Here is a 23,813-nt window from a genome sequence, read left to right on the forward strand (position 1 = left end):
TCGGTAATCTAGCAGCTCCTGCAATTGAGCAGTACGTTGGTCCCTAATTTTGACCCTCCAAAACTAGGACGAAAATCTGTCTCCATTGTGTCCCAAAACTAGTCTTCCAAAAAATGTCGATCAACAATGGTCCTTGAAAATGGTTGAATGTTCCCAAATAAGTCCAGAATCAAGATGTTTTATTTCCGATCTACTAACATTTTTCTTGTTTTTGAAAAGACTTTTTCGGACATTCTTTTGGTTGAAAATAAATTCTTGGTTGAAAAATCCAACATTTTGACAGAAAGTAACGCAAAAAGTAGCCAGCAAAATGCTGCGTATGGTTAAAATCGATTTTGAGGCGCTTCATACATTGCCTGGTTGCAACAAACTTCCTCACGCAAACTCACCTAAAGACCGAGACGGATGTGCCATACCAAGCCGAGGCAGTTTTAACCGATATCCAAGCCCGATCCGAGGCAGGATGAGACTAGTAAAATAGGCCACTTCCGGTCACCACCCACAATACAGAAGAAAAGATCCAGGTGTAATTGATCGGTGCTGTATCATATTCTCGATTCTGTTATGTTCTTTGACGGACATGTACTGGACTGTTGGAAGTGCCCGATATTTTGCTATGTAGAAACAACAAAAATATTTAGAAGCGGCACAGTCCTCATTCCTATGGCGTGAAATTCACGATCACACACATAGCCAAGTGCCCATTATCCTTGGCAAACATGGACCCAGAAGATTTCAAGGGAGGTTTTCTTTACAATATCGACCCACAATAGTAGTAGTAGTAGTATTAGTTAACGCCGGGCTCGGCCCGGCTTGTTAGCCGGCCGTTAGCAACCTCCCGAGGGGTATCTCGGCGCGCGTTCTATCTTCTTTATTTACACAGGGGGAAAACAAGGAGGGCAGAGGCGGATCGTGCCTGACCGGGTTCGGGCCCGGTCCTGCTTACGGGGTTAGTTCACTGACGCGACCCCGTGCCTAAGGTGCACGGAGGGTTCGTCTGACGGCTTGTGCCGTGAAGTGTGGGTGAAAAGGCAGTAAGTCTATTCCTCGTCAGAGTTCGAGTCGTTTACGATCGGTGTCCCTAGGCGTAAAGTGCGTTCGTGGCGCGCGGGGCGCTGGCGGGCCGCTCTGGGGCGGGCGTTAAAGTAGTTGGTGGCTATCGAAAACGCCTCGAAGCTTTTCGGTTGCCCGAGGCTTGTCTGGAAGAATTTGCGGCGTTGGCCGCGGTCTGGCGGCCCGACCGGCCGGTCGTTATTAGGCCACGGCCAATTTCTCCACACCGCCCGCGAAAAGCGGCAGTGCACCGGGTGTTCAGGGGAGGTCCGCTTCCAGCACCAGGCATACGAGGTGTTTGCATCCTGGTGGTTGAAACGGTTATGGTAGGCTTTGAAATCGCCGTGGCCGGTCTTTATGGCCAAATAATGGCCCAGTAGGGGTTTTGGCAAACGCAGTTTCTCGGGCTCCTTTTTCGGTGTATATTGGAATTTCTATTCCCTATATGCGGGGGACCGTTTACAGAGTTCTTTACGCCACCAGTTCTTTTCTATATTCGAAAGAATGGTTCTAAGGACCGTGCCGGCACCGTTATACGTGGTTTGCTAAGCCTTCGGATTTGGATCCGGCGGTCCGGCGGAACCGGCCTTAGCCAGCTCGTTAGCCCGGTCGTTTTCCGGGATTCCCTGGTGCCCAGGGTACCAGCGGACCCGAATTTCGGTGCTTTGTTTTCGAAGTAAATCGACAAGGTTATGGAATTTTAGGAAGGCCTATTAGGACGAACGCGGCGCGTCGCCTTTAAGACCCCAAATAACCGAGGTGCTGTCCATACAAATCCAAATCCGGGCGCCTGGCTGGGCTTTGGCTGCCGCCTGTAGCCCTTTTAGGGCGCCAATCGCCTCGGCGTCGAAAACGTGGCTTTCCGGCGTAATAAATGCGGAGCTTGCGGCAAATTCCAGGCCCGCCCTAAAAGCGGCCCATCCGTACCTTATTTGGACGCAGTTGTTTTCGTATTTTTCCGAACCATCCGTATATACCACGATATCGTCAGGTGATACCATGTCCAGCCATTCGATAAAACGGCGGGCCGCTTCCTCTTTCGGGACTCCTCCGGTGGGGTCAGTGCGAGAATCCGGGGCATTGCGAGGTGCGCGCAACTCTAGTCTCCGGATCCGCGGGAGAAGTTGTGCAGCCGTTTGCAGGGTCGTGGCCGAATGGCCCGAGTTGCGGGCACGAGGTGTTTCACGCAGGCGGCTGACAAGGGGGTGCCCCTTGTCCGCGAGCCTTAGTCGGGCGCCGTATTTCAGGCGGGTGTAGGCCAGCGCGACGCGGGCCGAGGGTAATCCTGCGTCCCTGAGAACAGTGGACGAGGGGGTGGTTTTATACGCCGGGAGGATTGCCCGTGCCGCTAAAACCAGCGGTTTGTTTAGTGCTTTGAGGAGTTTTTTTTGCTTATGCGCTGGGTTGTACCATGCCTCGGCTGCGTAGGTGGCCGATGAACCCACGTATGCTACCGCTGCCTTGCGAAGTGTAGCCGTAGGCGGTCCGTAACTTACTGCCCCAAAGCCTTTGAGGTGAGCAGCGACCGCCATTGCTTTGGCAGCCCTTTCGGCCACGTGGCGGCGCCCGTCTAGCCGTCGGCTGAACCAAAAACCAAGCCAACGCATGCCCGGGTAGCGCTCGGCCCCGGAGGCGTTTTGTCCGCGTCGACCGCCCGGTAGTTGGACCGGGGTAACCGTTCTACCATTAATCCGGATTTCCGGGTTGCGACCGTGCCTTTTTTTAGTGATATGGATCACCTTTGTTTTTTCCGCTGCAAAATGGATCTTCTCTTCCGCCGCAATTTCGTGCATATCCCGGAGTTTATCTTCCAGCCAACGTACGTTTTCCTCCAACGAGGGTGACGATTTCCATGTAAGCACGTCGTCTGCGTATGCCAACCGCCACTTCGTACCGTTTTTGACGAGATACGCCAAATATAGCATATATAGGATCGGGGAAAGGGGAGACCCTTGCGGGGTGCCGCACCCAAGCCGCCTAAAGCCCGTGGTCGTACCCTCCAGCCGGACTCGGGCCTGGCGGCCGCTTAAAAAGTTAATCACGAACCTGAGGAGCATTTTACTAAACCCGAGGCTCCGCATTTTCCGTATCAATCGCCCATGGAGGAGGGCGTCGAAGGCGCCTTGGACGTCGCATGCGACAAGGGTGACTTCCTCCCCGCGAGCTAGAGCCTGCTCGATATCGTGGGCGAGGGCACAAACCAGATCCGTCGCCGATCGTTTGGGTAGGGCACCGCCGTGGGTGCAGCTAAGGAGCCCGTTGTCGTATATGGCCCAAGCTATCCGGCGTGCGACGAGCCTCTCGAGGCCTTTTCCGATGCAGGAGAGGAGGGCTATAGGCCGCCAAGATCGAACGCTGCTCCGGTCTTTCTTCCCCGTTTTCGGTAGCATCGCGACTTCGGCCTTCTTCCAAGGCGCTGGGAAATGTCCGAGTTCCAGGCAACGTTGGTAGAGCCTGCGCACCGGCTCGGCCAACGAAGCCCATCCGGCTTTTAGTAGCCGGACGGTCATTCCGTCGATGCCCGGGGACGTGCTCGTAACCCCAATGCAGGAGCGTTCCGCCTTTTCCGCACTAATTTGGGTGTCCCAAGGGATTTTAGCCTCGTCCGGCGACCAGGCTTCCAAGGGGTTTCCCTGCAGGTTATCCTCCGCCGAAAATCGGCCAAGCACCTCCCGTTGCAGTGTTTCCGTTTTTGTTAAAGGCTCGCTTACTTGCTCGCCGTTAATAACCAGCGGCGGGGACCGGAGGCGTGGACCGGTTCCCAGCCAGCCCACCATGTTCCACAAATCTTTATCGTCGCGCAGTTGGTCGATCCGGTGCCTCCAGTATTCCCGTTTCGCGGCCCGCATCCCTTTCGTATAGGCTTTTTCCTCGGCAGAGGCGTTTGCCCTATTTACAGCGTTCCGTTTAACCCGCTGGAATTCGGACCAGAGCCGCTAGCAGTTTTCGGTCCACCAGGGAGCCGAGCTGCCCTTTTTTCCCGCCGGCGTACCCACGACCCACGTCACTTGCTCCCATAAAGTTGTAAATTTAGCTACCCACGCGTCCAATGCGTAGCCATCGGCCGCGGATCCCGGGTCCGGCATGTTTTGTATGCCAAAAGCAAGTAGCTCCGCGAACTTTGGTAGCCGGTCGTCCCTAACCGAAACGTTGACCGCCTCCGGGCGGGGGGCGCCGCGCGTCCGCAGCGTGGTATAAAGGGATTCGTGGTCGGAGCCTGTGTAAAGATTGCTGTTAACCACAGTTATTGTGCTGGGGAGGTTGGAAAAGACTATATCCAGTAAACCCCCGTCGCGGTGGGTGGGCACGCCGATATTTCCTGTAAAACTCATCCCCTGGGCTTGCGCCCATGCCGTTAGTTGATCCCCTCCGCGTGCGTTTGCGCGGCCTGGCTGGTATGCAGCAGCCGCTACGTTAAAATCGCCGCCTAGCACCGTGGGTCCATTTGGCACAGTATTGCATACCATTTCCAGCGCGGCCTCAGTGCCCGGAGCCCTATATACGTTAACAAACAATATTCCGTTAATTTCGAGCCAGAGTATGTCCCGCGTATTTTGGCCCTGCGGTAACCGTCGTTGTGCGGCCCCTAGGGCTGCCCCCTTCTTGACGTAGGTGAGCACCCGGGGCCGGAGCCCAGTCATGGCTTCGTAAGTGTTGGCGTGCCATTCGTCCACTGGCGCAAAAACATCATAGCCCGGGTGCGTTTGTGTAGTCGTATTTAGCCCGCACCATGGCTCTTGAACGTTAACCAGGTCCACTTTTCTCTGGTGGCACAACTCCAATAGGCTCAAATGCACACCCATCCTTTTACCTACGTTGGCCCAAACTACGTCGAGGCATTCCCGCTGCATGTTGCCGAGCGAGTTTTTCGTCATATTAATCGACGGGTTGCTTCCAAATCTATCACATCAGCGGGGCAAGGTTCGGCAGCCGCTGCGTCCTCCTCCATTTCGGCTGCCCAAACGATTTCGTCGTGCACGCGTTCCTGTTCAGCCTGCAGGAAGTTGCGGATGTCCGCCCCTGCCGCCTCGCATGGCCGCGCTCTTTTATTTGAAATGCTCGATCGGGAGCTCGAGGTTTGCGAATGCTGCGATGAGGTGTTTAGGACCGGGATTGCAGGTGCTGGCTCTCGGCGGGCCGCCTCAGCCCGGTCGTTGATAATCGCGGCACGGTTGGCACGTCCGATTCTGCGGATCCCCTTTAGTTTACGCTGTAAAGGTCGTTCAAGCTTCCCATTTACCACTAAAGGTCGGGCAGGGCAGTTCTCATGTCCGGATGGGAAATGGCCGTGGCAATTGACGCATTTGGGGGCTGCCTTGCACGGCTCTTCCTCTGTCGCATGTTTTGCTTCACCACATATGCCGCAACGCGCTTGCCGTACGCAGCGACGTATTTCGCAATATCCCTGGCAACCGTCGTGGTGGTGTGTAATTTTGCGTGATTTTTCAACCTTCCGCGCACGTTTCGACACTCCAAAAAGCTGAAAGGGCTTTACGGGTTGAAGGAAGGACACTATCCACGTGCCCTCAGCCGTATATGGGTCGTAACCATGTTTGGAAATATGCCAGTTAACTGGCTGCTGGCCTGCTGCCACGGTAATCTCCTCCTGGATTACCTCATGTACGTCCTTTCTTCCGTCCAGGCAATTGAGCGTTCGGGGCACTCCAGAAACGGCGTATGTGTGCCAGGTTGTCGGGACAGTGACTTCCCGCGCGTCCAATGCGTCCATAATGGCCTTGACCGCGCTGGGGTTGAGGAGTTTTTGCCGTGTTTCCTCAGAGGCCACCGTAACACCCCAGCCCGTGGGGGTACGCTTGGCGTTTGGGATTTTACTGTGTGGTACCGAGACCAATTCGGCCAGTTTGGTCGTTACCGCGTATGGCTCCCTCGTCACCATCCGCAATTTGTCATTTACGCGGATCAGGATGCGGTTGGACGGCTGTTCTGTCAAACGTTTCGGGGCTTGGGAGCGGTCCCGGCCCGATTGGGAGGGAGTTGCGGAGCTGTCAGGTGCATTGCCGGGCGTCGTACGTATCGGGTACGAGCGCGTGGCCGGGGTTAAAATTTGCGTTGGGGCCGCCGCTGGTGGCGTGGCGGCTCGTTCGGCCCATGTGACCGATTTGTTAGTGGGCGTGCCTCTGCCTTTAGAGGCCGACGACGCCGTGCCCGTCCTCGTAATTAAAATGCTGCGCCTTTCGCTGGAACTGGTCGGCGAACGCGACGGGGAGCGCGAACGCTCTTTTTCAGGGAGGGTGCGACTGAGGAACCAGCCGCTGATCACGTCGTCAAGTTCAAGAACAATTCTCCTAAGCGCGGCGTCCTCCGGGGCCTGTAAACTTTCGAGCTTGGCTGCAAAGACCTCTTCGAGCCAGCTGCCGACTGTTTCCACGTTTTCCAACTCCTGCTGCAGTGTTTTGATGGCCAGGGCCGGGAGGCTGGAGTACCTTCCGCGGCCAGCCGGCTGAGGCGCGTTAGCGGTGCGCGTGTCGAGAGATACGTGTCCCGACTCGGCCTGGCCCTGCGGCAAAGCCTGCGGCGTGCTCTGCGGGCGCGCGCGGCGGTTTGAGACCTCTGGTGAGGCCATGACGACCGGCGGGCGAAAATTCTTCAGCTGTTAAGCTTATTGGTGTGTTTGGGTGTGAATCGCTAACAAAGGTGGGTCTGACCCATGAATGGTGGAGGATGCTTGAACCCTCAACATCATCATCCCTTTTACTCTCACTATGCACTTTGAGTACTATCCAACCGCGCCGCTGATACTGTTCGGCCAGAGGTGACCATGTTGCCCACACGCTAAAGCCGAGTCCGGTGGTGCGCGTCTTCCGCTGGCGGGCGTGAAGACTCATGTGTAGGCGGGAGCTCCACCGCAGACGTCTGCTTGTGCTTTTCCGCATAATCAAAGCCACCAGCACACGAGCTTGCGTCTGCGCCTTGGGTAGCCGTCGGTGCGGTGCCTGCAGTGGAATGATTTTGAACTTTGTCAAGGTCTCCAGAAACCGCGAAGGAAGAGCTAACGGGCAGCTTCGCAGCGTTAGACCTGATGCTGATGATTGGTGCTGGGGCGCTAGGCATAGGATACATGGCACCAAAATTCTCAATACAGCACATGTCATATTGAAGCCGCAAAGCCCGCCTACTTAGCCCGGGTGGCAAGGCAGCAGGCCTCCCGTGGTATTGCATCAAAAGAGAGTAGGGCATAAAGACGCGGATAATGTCCGTATCTGGGTGAATGGAGAAAAGTCGCTGGTCGAAGCACTGGTGCAGGTGACTGGCTATTAATAGCCCGTTGCTAGGACTTCATGTAGCTTGCCAAGCGTTCCTTAGGGATTCCACATCATTTGGATCGGGTATGGTTTGGTCGTCATCGAGAGGGAAGCGACTCCAGTGTTATCTTCGGAATGATATGTGCCGCCTGAATGCCAGGTCCAATGACGGTTGGACCGGGACACCAAAACTCTCCTTTGCCCATAATGACACACTGCGCAGCGCCGCCACTGTCGCTCCTATTGATGATAACATTTGGGCGAAAGCTTGAGGCTTGCTCTTTGGCAGTTTGCGGGTCAACTGTTGCGATGGTAATCACAAGGTCGTCATTTTGTCCATCTTTGTAGGGTGACGGACTATGCTCTTGCGAGGGCGAATTAGAGGGCGATCTTGAACCAGTCTCTCATTGTTTCCACCTACATTACAATCCAATGCCTCGACTTCCAGGCGGCCACGGTCTCCGAAGAAACAGCAGATAGTGTTGGTTCATGGGCAGACATGCGTGTGGGTAGATCACGTGTTGTGACATGTGATCTCAGAACACGTCGCAGAGTTTTTGAGGGGATCTCTGCAGGATTGTAGATAGTTACAGAACGATAGATAGACATGCATGAGAATACCGTTATTTGTTATATTGTTTTTACCGATCGCAGCGATCATACAATTCCTATCAACAGATAGGTTGTTCGGAAATGTTCTCAACGCCAACGCGTGTTTGGGCAACCAACCCGAAACACCACTGCCTCCCGACATGCTGAGTTTTTACGAAAACATTGTGGACATCCGTGATAACACTACACAAATCTACCCTCTCGGCGCAAAAAAGCAAATCCAAACCTTGATTAGGAACACTTTGTGATTAGATCCGGGGGCTTAGCTTTTATGGCGCGTCGGTGGGGACGCGTCAGAGGTTGAATCGCTAATCGATAAGCGCTCGGCTGCGCAACTTGGTCAGCTGGCTCAAATGTCCGAAGTGTGGAAAAGGCGGGGCGATGCCAATATATAGGGAAAGCCTGCGTGTAGGACCTCGAAATGGAGGCTCATAACTTCAAGTAAATCCGGACACTGAAAGACTGCTGGTGCCAGTTCGCATGATATTGTAATAGAATGAGTATTAGTCGCACTACACGGACCTATTTCCTACATGTCCTCCATCCAGTTACCTCCTCTTGCACCTGTCCGGGAATGCATGGCGTGACCAGTCCACTGATAGATTGCAAAAGTCTTATGTACGCCGTGAACATCCGGGGGCAGCAGTTCAAGCAGCTTTTTAGCCGAGTTGTTCCCAGGGACGATATGAATAGGCTTTTCCAATGTCAGCAGGTCAATGGTGCGCTTGGCTGGGATCGTTGACCGTTGCGACTGGCTCTGGTTGCGCGATATCGTCGTCGAGGTCGAGGCTCTAGAGGCCGAAGAGGTGACCGGCGGCGGCGCAGACGGATGGAACGTGAAAGGCGCCCGGTTCGGGTTCAGGTTAGTCGAGAGGAGTAGGGTGGATAATCGTTGCTGCGAACAGCACGGGGCGTCAGGTCGGCGTCGGAGACCTGTCCGCCTGACGGGTCACGGTCGTGCTTGTGAACTCGGCGTCGCTTGGGTGACGATGCCGACCGCGGTCAAGACCGAGGCGGAGAGGGCGGCATGGTGTAAAGGGGCAATGAGGCTTCGGTGTTGAGGCCGGGCGCTTATTTGCGCTTGGTCAGACCCGAGAGATCCTTGCGGGGGTCGGAATCAAGGTTGGGACCATGCGCAAACAAAGGCGGGGTTGGCTGCTCAATTACAACGGCGTGGCCAATTGTGTCTAGCCATCCGAGGACCGGGTGGTTAAAATAATAACCGATTCGGTGCGCTTGCGGTCAATTTAATTTTGTCCCCCACTTGAGCGGCCAGGCCTTGCCTTGGCCTTCCATGGATACTCCGAAATACTAGAGATTTACACACGCCCTATAGTTCCTTGATTGCAAACCTGCCACGGTGATACCTACGCAACTGACAGATAACCTAACGACTCCCAGCTATGATGCTTCCCGCGCATATATGCAAAACGCAAAGCACAGAGCCATGGCCTTTTTCTTGTTATATTCTCTTTCCTCCCACTGCTTCCTTTGCGTTGCTATTCCACGACGTCGCATTATATAACGCTCCATTCTCGGTTTTGGACTTACACCCTAACCATGCGCTCGTTCCCTCTGGCGTGCATCGCGAGAAGGGGCTAGGTTGGGGTCAGAACGGATGCCCAACTACGTATCACACAGCATCAATCCATCCACCACGACTCGTTCGACGACCCTAACCCTCGTCACTCGAATGAATGCTGGTGAGCTGGCTTGGCTGGATTCTCAATGCATAATTAAAGTGGGGTACCTGTGTGCATGGGGCACGGTGTAGTAACTCAGGACTTAATTGCATCATATGCACGGCCCACTGTAGCCTTATCGATATGCCGTCATTGTTACCATGGCAATGCCTCGCAGCCCGCCTGTAATCAATCAATTGAACCTTGGTCATCATCAATGTTTTCCGAGCGGCGCAATACGTTATTCTCAAATACATGATCCATCGGCCATCAAACCGCAGCAATCATCTCTTCACCACAATTTCGTCGCGATCCTCCCGTCTCCGTTTGATTAATGGCTCAAGTCGCCAGACGCGGTGACGACAGCATCTTGACCTGGCTCGAACAGGTCAATCCAGTTTGCGAACAGCCTCTTTTGAACCCGCTTTCCATCCAGATCGCGCCACCTAAGAAGCGCAAACGGTCTTCCGCCGTCACCAACCGTCACGCCCTTGCCTCTCCCCCGCCTTCGATGAGCGCCGTCTCCCGCATGAGTACCCGGACCCCGACGAGGAGGAAGCGCCGGGCAGCAGCGGAAGATGGGGACGATGACGCACCGGTCAACCTGGAAACTATACCACGATAACGAGGAGATTACCCAGTTTGGCCAATACTCGCCCCTCCTCGGCTCTTTTCTACACCCCAGGCAGCATGGGAATCGAGTAGTGTCCAGTCGGCCACGAGCTCTGGCGTCTTTACAAGGTCGGGCCAGCACTTTCCAAGTAAGGAATTGGCGAGGCTTGCCCTGGGCCCCGGTGCCCTTGTCATGCAACCCCTGGCCCTGACGGAAGCATTGCCACCGATGCTGTTTGATATGCTTAAAGTTATGGAAAGCATCCAAGAGGGTAGCGTCGGCATCTTCCCAGAGCGGATTAAGGTTAGCACTGTGGTTGCCACTTTTGTTGTTCCTTTTTAACACTTATCTCTCTCATACAGGATGCCCTTGAAAAAGAGGCAGAAACCAGACGCACCTTCGAGATTTATCAACATATGTTTGTTCCGAACGAGGCGCGTGATCTACTAGGCCCGACTCCGTCAGTCTCTGAGGTGATGGACATTGTGGAGGACGCACGTCGCTGCAATTCGAGGGTCGAATACGAAGATGGTTGGATATCCGGCGTCCATTTCCCGCTCCTGCGTCTTGCTCTCAACGGGAAAAGAGGGCCCGCCAGTGATCTGCTGGACGTGCTCATCACGTACGTCTCTCACCTCCCAGCATATATGACTGCACCGCTGATTATATCATCTTTAGAACTCACGCCAAAGCTACTCGCAGGGATAGTCCTCTCGCCAGCCAGAAATCGAGGATGGTAGATTTGTGTCTCGTCGCATGTCCATCCAACTTAGTGGACCCAACCGCTGTCGCTGCGAAAAAAGCCATCGATGTCTTGCGCGCAAGGCTTCCCGGCTCATCCATCAACCATAGCGACGCCCCCCCCCTACTGGACGTCCCAATCGTGATCAGCATCGAAGTCAAAAGGAGCGGCGGCGACGAACAGCGACAAACACTTCAAGTTGGCACTTGGCAGGCCNCCCGCTACTGGACGTCCCAATCGTGGTCAGCATCGAAGTCAAAAGGAGCGGCGGCGACGAACAGCGACAAACACTTCAAGTTGGCACTTGGCAGGCCGCACAGTGGAACATGTGGTCGCAGCTCTTGGAGGGTCGGCTTTTACAAAAATACTCGATTGACACAACGCCCTCTGAGGATGGCGGCGGCGGTGGCGAGGGGGCAAATGATGGTTTAATGAGTTCTGCAGAGCGTGCCGTGGCCGAATCGGACCGCCTACTCGGAACACTCCCATACATCCCAGCGATACTTATTCGTGGCCACTCCTGGTATCTGGCTGCTACCTCCCGCCAAGGCGACAAGACCATCCTTTGGCGCGAATACGCCTTTGGCACGACCCAGAGCGTCGTGGGTACGTACAAGATTGTGTGTGGACTGCAAAATCTACATCGATATGTCCGTGACACATTTTGGCCGTGGTATCTTCGAGTCATTTTGGAGATCGAGCCAGATGACATGCGATAGTCATGCTGGTGTCGAGTGGCACCATTCTGTACCTGTAGTGATGGGAGGCAGGGAAATCACATCGACAGCTTTTTCGTTCTCTATTATGGTAGCAAATTCCCTACAAAGTCCCCGAATGGCTTGCGGATTATGATTGTGGTGTATGTAAACCAGTTATATTTCGTTGAGTCGCTCCAACATGTGCCGTCGTTCATCATTTGGCGGCCTTCTGAAAACGCTGCCAGTCAACTCGTTCATTCTCTTCCAGATCCGAATCCCCTTCTTCCTCGTAATCTCTTCCGTCAACCTCAAACGGCCCTCCAATTATCCGAACCAAATAAAAAGGCACATAGTTTACTAGATGTAACTTGTATTTCAATAATCACCTGATATTTCGTCCTCCGATCTCACGTCCATTCCCCGTTGAGTTGTGCTGCAAGTTCCTGTCTTTATTCCGAGCCTGGTCTCAAGATGGACAATTCGCGATTCCAAAGCAGCCCATTCGGCCTGTGGGAGACAGCGACAATCCTGTCGACAGTTTGCTTAGTCTAAAGCCATCTAAAAATAGTTGTCAACCCACTTACAGCAGCCTCGCGTGGTGCTTCCCTGTCCGGCTTGTGTCGGGTATATGAAGTTGATGCTTCGAGATTGGTAAGGCTGTGTAGATGGAGTCAGATAAATGTCATCTGGGAGAGAAATAAAAAAAGAAGATAAAACTTGCTCGCTTATTTGAGCTCTCTGCTCAGAGTACCCAGGCGACGTCCGCTGCATGTGTAGCTGGAAGGTCTTTCTCGGCGGAGGCACTTCCTGAGGGTTGGTTGCCCCAGATTAGGGCGGCAGCTCTGGAGTAGCCTGACCTCGACGGGGATGAAGTGCCTGCCTGCGAGGTTCAATTTTGGACGCGGATGAAGATGGGTTGCCGTTAAAAAGAGTCACGGACATCTTGGTGTTATTATGTTCCTCCATGTTGTTTGCTTGTCTCGCATGCGTCGGATTCAGATGCGTTGAATCTAGAGCCGATTGGTCTTTCGGAGCAGTTGGAATATGACCAAAGCTAGAAGCAGCAGAAGCCGCCTGACTTGGCATTGGTGGGAAGGCAGAGATTGGTGGGATTCCGTAGAAGGATATCGAAAAAGGGTCGCAATTGACTTGGGATTGGGAGAGGGCTTGAGTTGGATTCAAATCAGGTGGCCAGCCAACCACCTTGTTAATGGGAGGCTTTGAATATAAATCAGCAGAAGATGCGGCTGTGGACAGTGAGGGCGATTCCGAAATGGGCTCAACCTCTTTAAAGGGCGAGGGTGACAGGCGTTCCATAAGATTCAAAATCCTGGTTTTGAAATTTCGGCTTTGCCCAGAAAGTGGCTCGCCAGCACCATCCTTTTCCAACCCATCAAGCACAACAGCAGGCATGCGGAAAGTGTAACGGTTGATAGCTTCGATAAAATCCTTAAGCTGCCTCTTGTGCTGTTCTTTCTCCTTGGCGTCAACACAATAGACGTCCTGATAATACTTGATCAGGGCGTCTGTTGTGTTCGAAGTCAGCTTGAATACAACCTCATCGCATGGGATATCGACAAGAACAATATTTGTCTCGATATCAACAAGATAAAACTCGGGATCCGATTCGGACTTTGAGCCTTCTCGCATCAGGGATGCCAGGATCCAGATGGTGTTCGGCGATGACAAAACTTTGCTAAGGCATGTTTGATGCTCAGCAACGCTATTGAGCGGCTCATTGGGTTTGATGCGTCTCAATGATTCTGTGAGCCACGGTTCGATCCTGGACCCGAGAACGACAGTCATGGAGGAAGGCTGCGGCGTAAAAGCCGCCACAGATTGAAGCTGTGTATTTGGTGGCATGCTGGGCGAGTTGCGAGAAAGAACAGCAAAGAAAGACGGGAATAAGTCAGGTGCAATCTCGACGTTGAGCATTTTATAGTTTAACTAAGCTTGGCTTTGCTAACCTTTCTGAAATTATACCGCCCAGTTTGGCTATTTCATTTTACACCCAACAAGTTGCTCCTTGCTCAGATTTTGCCATTACAAAGCGTCCGGGCCTTACTGATATAATCATAGCGAATGGGAAAAAAAGCGTCTTTCAAACCCCGGTCAGGACTTGAGCCTGGACGAAAAGACAAGCATCTCTCGTCACCTAAATTATCTCACCATCGACGTTGGAGCCCGCTATACGCAACGCAGAACCGTACAATGGCTGCTGAACCAAGTCAGCGACGCACTATTATTATACTTATGCTGCAAAACCCATCCCCGCCCGATTCGAAAATGTACGACTGGGAAGCTCGCTGAACTCGATGGTGGCCGTCAGGGGTGCGTTTTTTGACGGGCTCGTTCCGATTGGCCTTTAGTAGTATTAGTATTAGTAGTAGTATTATTATTTAACGCCGGGCTCGGCCCGGCTTATTAGCCGGCCGTTAGCAACCTCCCGAGGGGTATCTCGGCGCGCTTTCTATTTTCTCTATTTACACAGCGGAAAATAAGGGCATAGAAGCGAATCGAGCCTGACCGGGTTCGTGCCCGGTCCTGCTTACAGGTTTGTTCACTAACGCGACCCCGTGCCTTCAGGCGCACGGAGGGTTCGTCTGACGGCAGTTGACGGCTTTTTATCGAGAGGGGCCTGTGTCCAAACAGCGGAGCTGTCGGTCGTTTGTAGCCATGGAGACGAAATTTCCAACAAATGTGGGCTCGACGGCATAGGCGGGTGGTTATTGTCGATAGCCAGCCGGGTTATTTTTGCCACAGGTAAGCGGGGAGGAGGTGGAGGGAGCAGGATTCGAACCTACGTTATTCAAGTAACAGCTATGGCGTTTAACCACTGCGCCATTCCCCCCGACAGGACAATACCCTGGACACTTTTTGGCCTAGCACTATATTTCCATCGCAATACGCGTTTTTTCCACCATTAACCATGGAATTATTAAATCGTGAAGCGTAAATCATTTTTGCGTTAAATGAATTTCGATTAAATAAGAAAGCAAGTATTAGGAAGGTTGCATTTATTTACAATGTGCCCAAATTAACGCTTTATACCAGAATGAAAGGCGTTACTTTTTTGGCCAACCGTCGGCCCAGTTCGCAAAAGTTGACAGGAAGCGAAGAGGAGGTGATTGTACAATATATATTGGACCTGGATTCCCGAGGGTTTCCGCCCCAGATCGCCGATGTGGCCGCAATGGCCGACCAAATCCTCGCTGCGCGGAACGCGCGACAGGTCGGGACTCGTTGGGCGAATCGTTTCGTCCAACGACGCATAGAGTTAAATACGCGTTTTTCTCGCGCTTACGATTTCCAAAGGGCTTTGTGCGAAGATCCTGACGCGTTAAACGCGTGGTTTCAATTGGTGGCCAACATGAAGAACAAATACGGCATTCAAGACTGCGACATCTACAATTTCGACGAAACCGGCTTTATGATGGGCCAAATCTGCGGACATATGGTCGTGACTGGGTCCGAAAGACGCGGAAGAAGCAAGAAAATACAGCCTGGCAATCGAGAATGGGCGACTGCAATTTGCTGCATCAGTGGCGACGGCTACGATGTGCCTCCATATCTTATCGTTAAAGGCGTCCACCATCTCGCGAATTGGTATACAGAAGGTGGTCTTCCCGCATTTTGGCGCATTAAAACTACCCCCAACGGATGGACAAACAACGAAACAGGCTTGGATTGGATTCATCATTTCGACAATTATACGAAATCGCGGACAAAAGGCGTTTATCGGATGCTGGTGCTCGATGGGCATAACAGCCACCAGTCGCCGGAATTTGAGGGCTATTGCAAAAATCACAACATTATTCCGCTTTGCCTACCTGCTCATTCATTTCACCTAACTCAGCCACTTGACGTCGGAATGTTTAGCGTCCTTAAACGGGCGTACGGTCAAGAAATCAACGATTTTATCCGGGCCCATATTACTAATATCAGCAAAGTCGAATTTTTTTTGGCCTTTGCCGCGGCTTATAAAAGGTCAATGACGAAAGAAAATATAGCCGGGGGTTTCCGAGGGGCCGGACTTATCCCCTATAACCCGGAAACGGTTATATCCAAATTGGATGTAAAGCTACGGACGCCGTCACCTAAAAAGCCTGTTTTTCCCAACACCGGCACCTGGGTTTCTCAAACGCCGCACAACCCGACAGAAGCGGTTTGTCAATCAACGCTTGTCAAAAGTCGGATCTCTCGTCATCGAAGCAGCTCACCAACGCCTATTTTTGAAGCTGTAAAACACTTGGCCAAAGGTATAGAGCAGATTGCGCATTAAAACACTCTTATCCTTGCGGAGAACCGCAGCCTTCGGAAGGCCAACGAAGCGCTTAGCAAACGGCGCAGGGCCAAAAAAACACGCATCCGCGAAGGAGGGTCGTCTACCGTACAAGATGTTCAAAACTTGTTACAATTGAACAACGCGGATAATCCGGTACGGGAGGAAGAAAGTGAAAATGGGGAGGGAACTAATGCGCGACCGGCGATTAAACGGCGCTGTGGCAATTGCGGGAACACAGGACATAATGCGCGAACCTGTCAGGAGGATGAAGAAATGTCTGATATATATAGTTCCGATTGCATTCAGGTAAGTTAAATAATGCTGGCGTTGCGATTTAAGCTGGAATTGGCGTGGTGCAGGAAAAGTGTCCAGGGTACTGTCCTGTCCAGGGTACTGTACATCCACGTTAGTGTTAATAGGAATCGTATAATCGTTGCGATCGGTAAAAAACAATATAATAAATTGAACGTAATTTAATTTCTGCTTCTAGTTATTTATATGCTCGTTAGAATCGGTTGAAGATTTTTTTACGTGTCATGAGATTACGTGGTTAAACACGTGATTTACCTACACGCATGTCTGCCCATGAACCAACACTTTTCCACCTTTCTCTCACTTTGGGTTCCCAATAAATAGGAAAGATAATTGGCCAAATAGCTAAAAATATAATCAAAACGCGAATTAAAATCCTAAACAATTAATAAACTCTCGCCGGTCAAAGGCTGCTCTGAATCGACTGGTATCTAACCATCTGTGCATACAAACCATCCTTGCGCATCAGCTCGTCATGATTACCTGCTTCGGCAACGGCCCCGTTGGCGAGGACCAGGATAACATGGGCGTGCCGGACCGTGCTTAAACGATGAGCGACCGATATAATTGTCCGTCTGCTGTTAACCGCTTTATGTAGCGCAGCCTGTACCAGAGATTCTGACTTTGAGTCCAGTGCCGACGTGGCCTCGTCGAGCAGCAGGACCCGGGGATTGCGGATTAGAGCGCGTGCCAGGGCGATGCGCTGCTTTTGGCCGCCCGAAAGAAGGACGCCATTGTTACCGACGGGTGTATCAAGGCCGTTTGGCAAGGATTGAATAAAATCGTAGATGTTGGCGTCCATACATGCCTTTTTTATGGTTTCACTATGGACAAGGTTCGGACAAGGTATTCCAAGGAGTATATTATCCCGCACGGTTCCCTGGTAGAGCGTGGGCTCCTGACCAACCAAGGATATGATGGCGCGGTATTGTTTTAGGTTGAGCGTGCGGATGTCCTGGCCGTCGAGGTGGATGCTTCCAGCAACCGGATCGTAAAAGCGCTCCAAAAGAGAGACGACGGTGCTTTTGCCGCTACCCGAAGCCCCTACCAGTCCAACATATTGTCCGGCCGGGATGCGAAGGCTGAGGTTTTGGAGCACCAAACGGTCGCTTTGTTTTGGATAGCTGAAATCTACATTACGAAACTCAATGGCCCCCGTGGACGAGCTGCGGTTCACGGCCGCTCCAGCCTCGGACCACGTGTCGATGGCCGGTCTCCTGTCGGAGAGGCGCTTCAATTTCACCGCGGCGCCGTGCGCGTCTCCCATCTCGCGGGCATACGAAAAGAAGGTTCCGGCCGATTGGGCGCCAAACACGATGGCCGAAAAACATACAAAAAATTGGAACTGGTCGTACTCGCGCCTCGCGAGTAGCGTGCCGCCGTACCAAAATCCAAGCGCAAAGGCTAGGAAAAAAGCCGAGCTTGAGGCGGCATATAGCGCGCTCGACCGCAAAGTTGAGATGAGGCTTTTGTGCTGCTGCTTTTTGATAATGCGACGGTATTCGGCGAGGGCCTCGTCCTCCCGGACAAGCGCAGCAACAGTGCGCAATGAGGTGATGGTTTCGTTGGCTATGGACGCTGACTGGGCAAATGAATCCTGCGAATGCCTAGAAAACTTGGCCAGCATGTGGAAGCGCAGATACCCGCAAGCCAGGAGTACGGGGACGGCCGAGGCAATGACCAGCGAGAGCTTCCAGCCGATTAAGAGACCCAATACTAGGGCGGCAATCAGGGTCGTGCTGACGGTAAGCAGCGTGCCCAGGGTTGCGCCGCTGAGACCAGCGATGTTGGCCGTTTCGGTGGAGAGAAAGGAGAGCAGGGCACCCGTTTCCATGTCGTCGAAAAAGGCCTGGTCCTGGCGCAGTAGGTGCCCAAAAGTCATGTTGCGCACGCGCCGGATGAGTCGCTCTGAACATTTTGCGAACGCCAGCCCCTGGAAGGCGAATGCCACAAACTGCACCACGGCCAACAACAGGTACATGGCGCTCCAAAAGTCGCTTCGCTTTTTGATGGCCTCTACTGTTTCCGAGGACAATGGCTGGCCAAGAATCTGTTACGCATTACCGTCAGAAGTGGTTTTTGAGCTATTACAATCACGAGCAAAAGCTTACCATGATTTGTTTGGCAAAAAAGATGGCCTGGATGGGCGTCCCGGTGCCACATATGACGGCCCAGATGAGGCCCCATAGCATCAGGTTCCTTTCCTGCTTGTTAAAGGAGGCGATGAAGCGGATCAGCGTCCATATATCATACTTGGCCACATGAGCCGCGCGTTGGGATGTGGAGGTGCCGGCTGCAAGTGCTTTGACTGTGGACTGGTCCTTGGCCAAAAAAGAGTCATTTTCATCCCTGCCGCAAGATGCAGTGGTAATCTCTTTGGTCCGGAACTGCGTCTCCTGGCAGGCCAGCATTTCAGCGAGGTTCTGCGCATCCATCAGTTTGGAATACACGCAATTTCTCTCCAGCAGGTCCTCGTGGGTTCCCTGCTCGACGATGGAACCATGAGAGAGAACCACAATCTGGTCCGCATCTTGAATCGTTGAGAGCCGGTGAGCAATTACGATAACCGTGCGTCCCGCACTTGCCTGCTTGAGCCCGACCTGGACCGCCTTTTCCGATTCAATGTCGAGAGCACTGGTTGCCTCATCAAGCAAGAGGACTGTAAATTGGGGGTCAGCCGAGACAAAATTCGGGCAGGGTCGCAGGGGAAAAGGCAGCATTCGTACCTTTTGGGTCTGAAATGATGGCCCGTGCTATGCAAATGCGTTGCTTTTGACCACCGGAAAGACGAGAACCTCGCTCGCCAACAATGGTGTTGTAGCCGTCGGGGAGTTGACAGATAAAGTCGTGCGCGTTTGCCATCTTTGCGGCGCTCACCACCCGGTCCCTTTGCATATCTATACTCTCGCTTGCTGATGCTGGTAGGCCCCGGCGAATGTTGTCAAAGATGGTAGTGTTGAAAAGCGTCGGCTCTTGAGCTACCAGACCAATATTCCTGCGCAGCCAAGGGATGCTCAAGGTACTAATATCTCGTCCATCAAGATATATCGTACCTCGAACGGGGTTGTAGAACCTTTCCAGCAGCCCGACGAGCGTGCTTTTCCCTGACCCAGACGGTCCCACGACTGCTGTGGTTTTGCCCGCCGCTATTTCGATATTAAAGTCTTGTAGCACCACCACTTCCGGCCGAGACGGGTAGACCATCTTGATGTTTTCGAAGCAGATTTTACCCTGCATGTTTTCCACCTTCTGGTTTGGATTCGCGCTCGGGTCCAAAGACAGCGGGGGTTTCCTGTCGATTGTGTTGAAAATCTTCTTGGCCGATCCGAGAGCCATCACAAAGGCTTGGAAGTGGGGTGCCGCATGGCCAATGTCAAAGGCGCCCATCATGATTGCCATGGTGACTGTAAGGATCCTGGCAACCGAGGTCTCCGAATTGATAAGAAACGTACTACCGACCCAGAACGACAGGGCATAATTGAGGTATAGTATAAGCATCATGCTGGCAACCATGATGCTGGTGATTGCTTTGACCTTGAACCCGTACTTCTCAGCCTGGAAAAGGTGCTCGTTGTACAGCTTTGCAAGGCGCTCCTGGGTTCCAAAGGCGACGGCGGTGCGGACAGACTCAAAGACGTCGCCGGCCAGAGCCCCGGCCGCAGAAGAGGAGAGAAACAATTTGATGCTGCTCTTGCTAATGAACAAGGTTGCGACGCCTATGGTGGTGATGAGAGCAAAGACTGAGGAGCAGAGAACTAGCGTGAGTTTCCAGTAAGACGCGAAGCCAATCGCGAAGGCCGAAACAAAAGTAGCGACCGCACCGAGCGTCATGCCTAGCTTTTCCGAAATGCCTGCTTTGATTTGGTTGATCTCGGTGGTGATGCAGGTGGTTATCTCGCCACTGCTAAGTTTGGTGTCCAGGTAGGCAATGTTTTGACGCAGGCAGCTGTGCAGGTAACGATCGCGTATTTTATTGCTGATGCGTTCTCCCGAGTAGATAAAGCCCGCGGTCGCAATGTAAACCGTGAAGAACTCACCAATGGCGAGGTATACAAAGCACAAGGCCAAGGTTGTCATCTGGGCAACGTACTCGTCGTATGCACTTTTGCCCGCATAATAATCCTGTATGATTCCCTGATAGTTGCCAAATAGCAATGTCATCAAGGGCAGGCCGGCACCGCCTGCGATGGCGCAAATGGAACTGATGGCAATTAGCACCATGTCAAAAACTGACGCATATCGGTAGATGGTGGCGATGCCAAAACCACGATCGGACGAGGCGATTTGCTGGTTTAGAACATCAGCCTCGAGGTCGGAGAGATTATTGCGGTTGTCTTGTGACACCGAACGAATAGGCTCCTCAATATATGCGGGCTCCGCAGTGGCTGGCTGCTCCAGCTTCTCCGACACGCGAGACTCCATAGGTGCGATGCCTACTAGGCAAATGTTGACTGGATGTAAAATCTTTACCGAGGGCCGTAGATTGCGGATTTGAAGCTAGCTATGTCGAAAGCATGAAATGCATGGGAAACAGGCGAGTTATGTAGTTCACAAAAAGATTTCCGGCAGGTTTTTGTGTATGTCATGTGTCCTGACAATGCTGACTGCTCGAGTTTGTGACGTAGTGTATCTTCGTCAAACGTGCGAGATAATATGTTCATTAACAGTTAAAAGGCCTTGCCTGTAGGCAATCAAAACCAGAGATGGGTGCAGTATTACCCGCCTACCTCGCAAAGGAAATTAATCTCAAAAGTTGCGATGGTATGGACTAACAATAAAGTGACTTTTAAATCTTTGCCTAGCTTCTCATTAGTCACTAGAAAACTCTAAGTCGGGATAGGCAAAGTTATAAACCGCGATTCAATCGACCCAATCTCAAGGAAACAGGCTTGAATCGGTTGTGTTAACAAAAAACAGCCTTCAGATGTATTTAGACTGCATCTGCATCTGGGGACGTTTGGTTTAATATGCACGTACTTGCGGGCTTTTGGGGATGCTCTTTGTCCCTACCGCCAACCAGGTGCGTACTTGTGCTGCTTTCACACTTGGCTCAGCCCCTTGCATGAGTTTATTTGGCTATTAGCATATTTACAAAACGACAATCTGAGACTCCAATAACCGCACCAATGTTTTTGTCCCTGACTTGTCTTTTCCGCCAAATATCCCGACCAAAACGTAGTATGGCAAGGCATTTTTCTCGCTTGGGAAATATCCGAAATCCAGTCCGTAAAACCGAGTCAACATTTCCCCTCTTTTGTCCAGTCCCACTGCAGTTCAAATCTTGCCAATGTTTGATCAAGCAATATATTCAATCGTGCATCGACTGGCGTGGAGGGTGCTCTTAGACATAAAAGAAAGAAAAAAAGCTTATATAGGCCGAGGAGCGTAGATCGGCATTGAAAAGTACGATTCAATGTGGCAAGAACATCGGAAACGAGCGATCTACCCCGCGCATTCTTACCTTGTGAATAAACTAGCGGGTTTTAAACCCCACGCGAACGTTTGCCCGAAATATTTGGGTTCCAAGTTCTTCCGTCCGATTAAAGGGTTATCCGCAACTTTATGGTGATTTTTCGTCCCATGAGGAAATGTCTTCCAACAGGGCCGCCAATTTAAAGCCCCAGATGCTCGTGCAAGCGCCGCATAATCTTAATAGCTTACGACAGAGTTCTAGCTGGTTTGGTTTGAACGAATATAGAATCTTTACGCTGATTTTAAGGGTAATGTTGTAAATTTTGGCTACAAGTCTCGGTCTCTGCGAATCACTAATTACCGATTTTCATACCGTGCACCTTTTACTTTGCCCTCATTCACGGGTTACCTCTACCTTTATAATTTTATAGTCGGGGCCCTCTTATTAGATTCAAACCTTAATTTAATGACGCCCCATCGAAACCGAGCATCGCGCCCAAGGCGAGATCCGGCTAGCCACCGGAGCGTAGCAAATCGCCGGAATTTTTAAATACAAAGTTTAACTGGCTGGAATATACGTTTACCGATAATTGCTCAGCCTTTGGATAAGCTTTGATTCTATATGTTCTAAGCGGTGTTTTCTACATAAAATTGGAATGAGTTTCTCCAACCCTGTGGGTCCAGCCGCTAAGTTATTGCCTTTTCTTATTCCCAATTAGACTGTGTTCACAAGCGGGGAAATGGCTTGGAGGTATCTTCTTTGCATGGGTATCCCAACGGCTGGAATGGCTCGAAATAACCGGAATTGGCAAAAATTGAATTATAAACGCAAAGAAACTAGTACCAAAAAAATGAAAATTTAGATATTTAAATGTTAAACTACTGCTTATACTTAACCTTCTTGGCTATAGTCGCCGAAGTTTCAGAGGTTATTTACACGCTGAAACCAACCAGAAAAAAACGCATCTTGCAACGATAAGGGGGCCCGGCTAGTGAGACCTTGGCGAATTCTGGTCGGCCTGGTAATGTAATTGAATTAGTTAGTTTGGGCTAAGGTTCCGGCTTTCGTGCTTTCTTTTTTCATCTTTTTTTTCATATATAAACCATCAACCACCAAATTCGGCACTTGTCCCCTACGTTCTACTGCGTAACCTCCAAGTGGATCTTTTTACAATACAAATAACTACTGGTAAATATATATATAACCCAAAGATTCCAAATTATTAAATACTCGCATACCCACATATTCGCTCGCGCCTGTATTATCTTTTGCAAAACCCTTTATATTCTAATAATTGCGAAACATTCGCACGCGTGCTGGTATTTCGAAACAAAACAAAACACTAGTGTCAGTGGATTATAAGCGCGGTCGTTTATTGCAATTAAAATAACTATATAAAATAGTGTAAAACGTGGTGCAGGTGCAAATAATTTTAACCGTGTTAGAAACACAATTTGAAAGCCTGCACGCGCCAGCGGGTACGTTGGTGTGCGAACACGTACTGATTAACCTTGAAATTTGTGGTTAATATGTATATACTTGCAGTTATTTGTACTGTACAAATATCCACTTCGTTGGGCTCCACATCTCCGACCCCCCTAAAGTCCAGCCCCCTTGAAAAATGTAACGACGAAATACCCCTTTTATAAACCGATTTAAATGTAAACCTATCAACGCACAATAATACAATCATTGTCAGGCTCTCCCGGTTCGCTAACCTCTTCTCCATCGTTCAAAGCTTCTAAACAGTCCCTATTATTTTCCTGTGCTTCATAAACGTTTTTTTTTGCTGACCAAAAGCTCGTTGGGATCCGGAATTACCCTTTTCCTTTTGACCGGCCGTACCGCCTCCAATTTTGCTTTTAACAAACTGATTTTTTGCTGAGCTTCAGCCAATAAGATATCCTTGGTTTCGAAGCTTTTTTGGACTTTTGCAAACAAAAGCCGTGAAGTGGCGTTACTTTTTTCGGACCGGCAAATTTCCTGTAGTTGAAGTCGAATATCTCGGGTCGTTTTAGGGGTTTTCCAAATAAGTAAAGACTGGTCGTTAATTTTTTGGGTTGGATTTTCCGGTGTTTTATCCCTTTGGAAGCCGTTATTTTTACCTTTTTCGACGTTGGCGTTGCTATTTTCTAATAAA

General features: G+C 51.4%; 7 protein-coding genes across 7 annotated transcripts; 1 reads left to right on the forward strand and 6 right to left on the reverse strand.

Moving 5' to 3' along the window:
- Window positions 1-6,846: 6,846 nt before the first annotated feature.
- Window positions 6,847-7,391, reverse strand: PgNI_11644 (uncharacterized protein; the record flags this gene model as incomplete). The annotated part of the gene is made up of 2 exons (XM_031131610.1): window positions 6,847-7,348; window positions 7,387-7,391. 2 exons carry the CDS (start codon window positions 7,389-7,391, stop codon window positions 6,847-6,849), a joined length of 507 nt encoding a protein of 168 aa, XP_030976486.1.
- A 23-nt stretch (window positions 7,392-7,414) lies between these two features.
- PgNI_11645 (uncharacterized protein) lies at window positions 7,415-8,070 on the reverse strand (the record flags this gene model as incomplete). Its single annotated transcript, XM_031131611.1, has 2 exons — window positions 7,415-7,656; window positions 8,046-8,070. 2 exons carry the CDS (start codon window positions 8,068-8,070, stop codon window positions 7,415-7,417), a joined length of 267 nt encoding a protein of 88 aa, XP_030976485.1.
- Window positions 8,071-8,457: 387 nt separating this feature from the next.
- On the reverse strand, window positions 8,458-9,161 carry PgNI_11646 (uncharacterized protein; the record flags this gene model as incomplete). The annotated part of the gene is given in 3 exon segments (XM_031131612.1): window positions 8,458-8,869; window positions 8,882-9,008; window positions 9,020-9,161. Coding segments are annotated over 3 exon segments (681 nt in total), but the record flags the coding sequence as incomplete, so codon positions are not given.
- Window positions 8,645-8,989, forward strand: PgNI_11647 (uncharacterized protein; the record flags this gene model as incomplete). The annotated part of the gene is made up of 1 exon (XM_031131613.1): window positions 8,645-8,989. One exon carries the CDS (start codon window positions 8,645-8,647, stop codon window positions 8,987-8,989), a length of 345 nt encoding a protein of 114 aa, XP_030976483.1.
- A 3,330-nt stretch (window positions 9,162-12,491) lies between the features above and the next one.
- PgNI_11649 (uncharacterized protein) lies at window positions 12,492-13,598 on the reverse strand (the record flags this gene model as incomplete). The annotated part of the gene is made up of 1 exon (XM_031131614.1): window positions 12,492-13,598. One exon carries the CDS (start codon window positions 13,596-13,598, stop codon window positions 12,492-12,494), a length of 1,107 nt encoding a protein of 368 aa, XP_030976348.1.
- Window positions 13,599-14,226: 628 nt separating this feature from the next.
- Window positions 14,227-14,379, reverse strand: PgNI_11650 (uncharacterized protein; the record flags this gene model as incomplete). The annotated part of the gene is made up of 1 exon (XM_031131615.1): window positions 14,227-14,379. The coding sequence occupies one exon, from the start codon at window positions 14,377-14,379 to the stop codon at window positions 14,227-14,229; it is 153 nt and encodes a 50-aa protein (XP_030976655.1).
- A 2,284-nt stretch (window positions 14,380-16,663) lies between these two features.
- Window positions 16,664-21,324, reverse strand: PgNI_11651 (uncharacterized protein; the record flags this gene model as incomplete). Its single annotated transcript, XM_031131616.1, has 4 exons — window positions 16,664-18,310; window positions 18,372-18,919; window positions 18,987-20,757; window positions 21,238-21,324. 4 exons carry the CDS (start codon window positions 21,322-21,324, stop codon window positions 16,664-16,666), a joined length of 4,053 nt encoding a protein of 1,350 aa, XP_030976593.1.
- Window positions 21,325-23,813: the final 2,489 nt, after the last annotated feature.

This window comes from Pyricularia grisea (genome assembly GCF_004355905.1).
Source record: "Pyricularia grisea strain NI907 chromosome V map unlocalized Pyricularia_grisea_NI907_Scaffold_10, whole genome shotgun sequence".
Taxonomy (NCBI): domain Eukaryota; kingdom Fungi; phylum Ascomycota; class Sordariomycetes; order Magnaporthales; family Pyriculariaceae; genus Pyricularia; species Pyricularia grisea.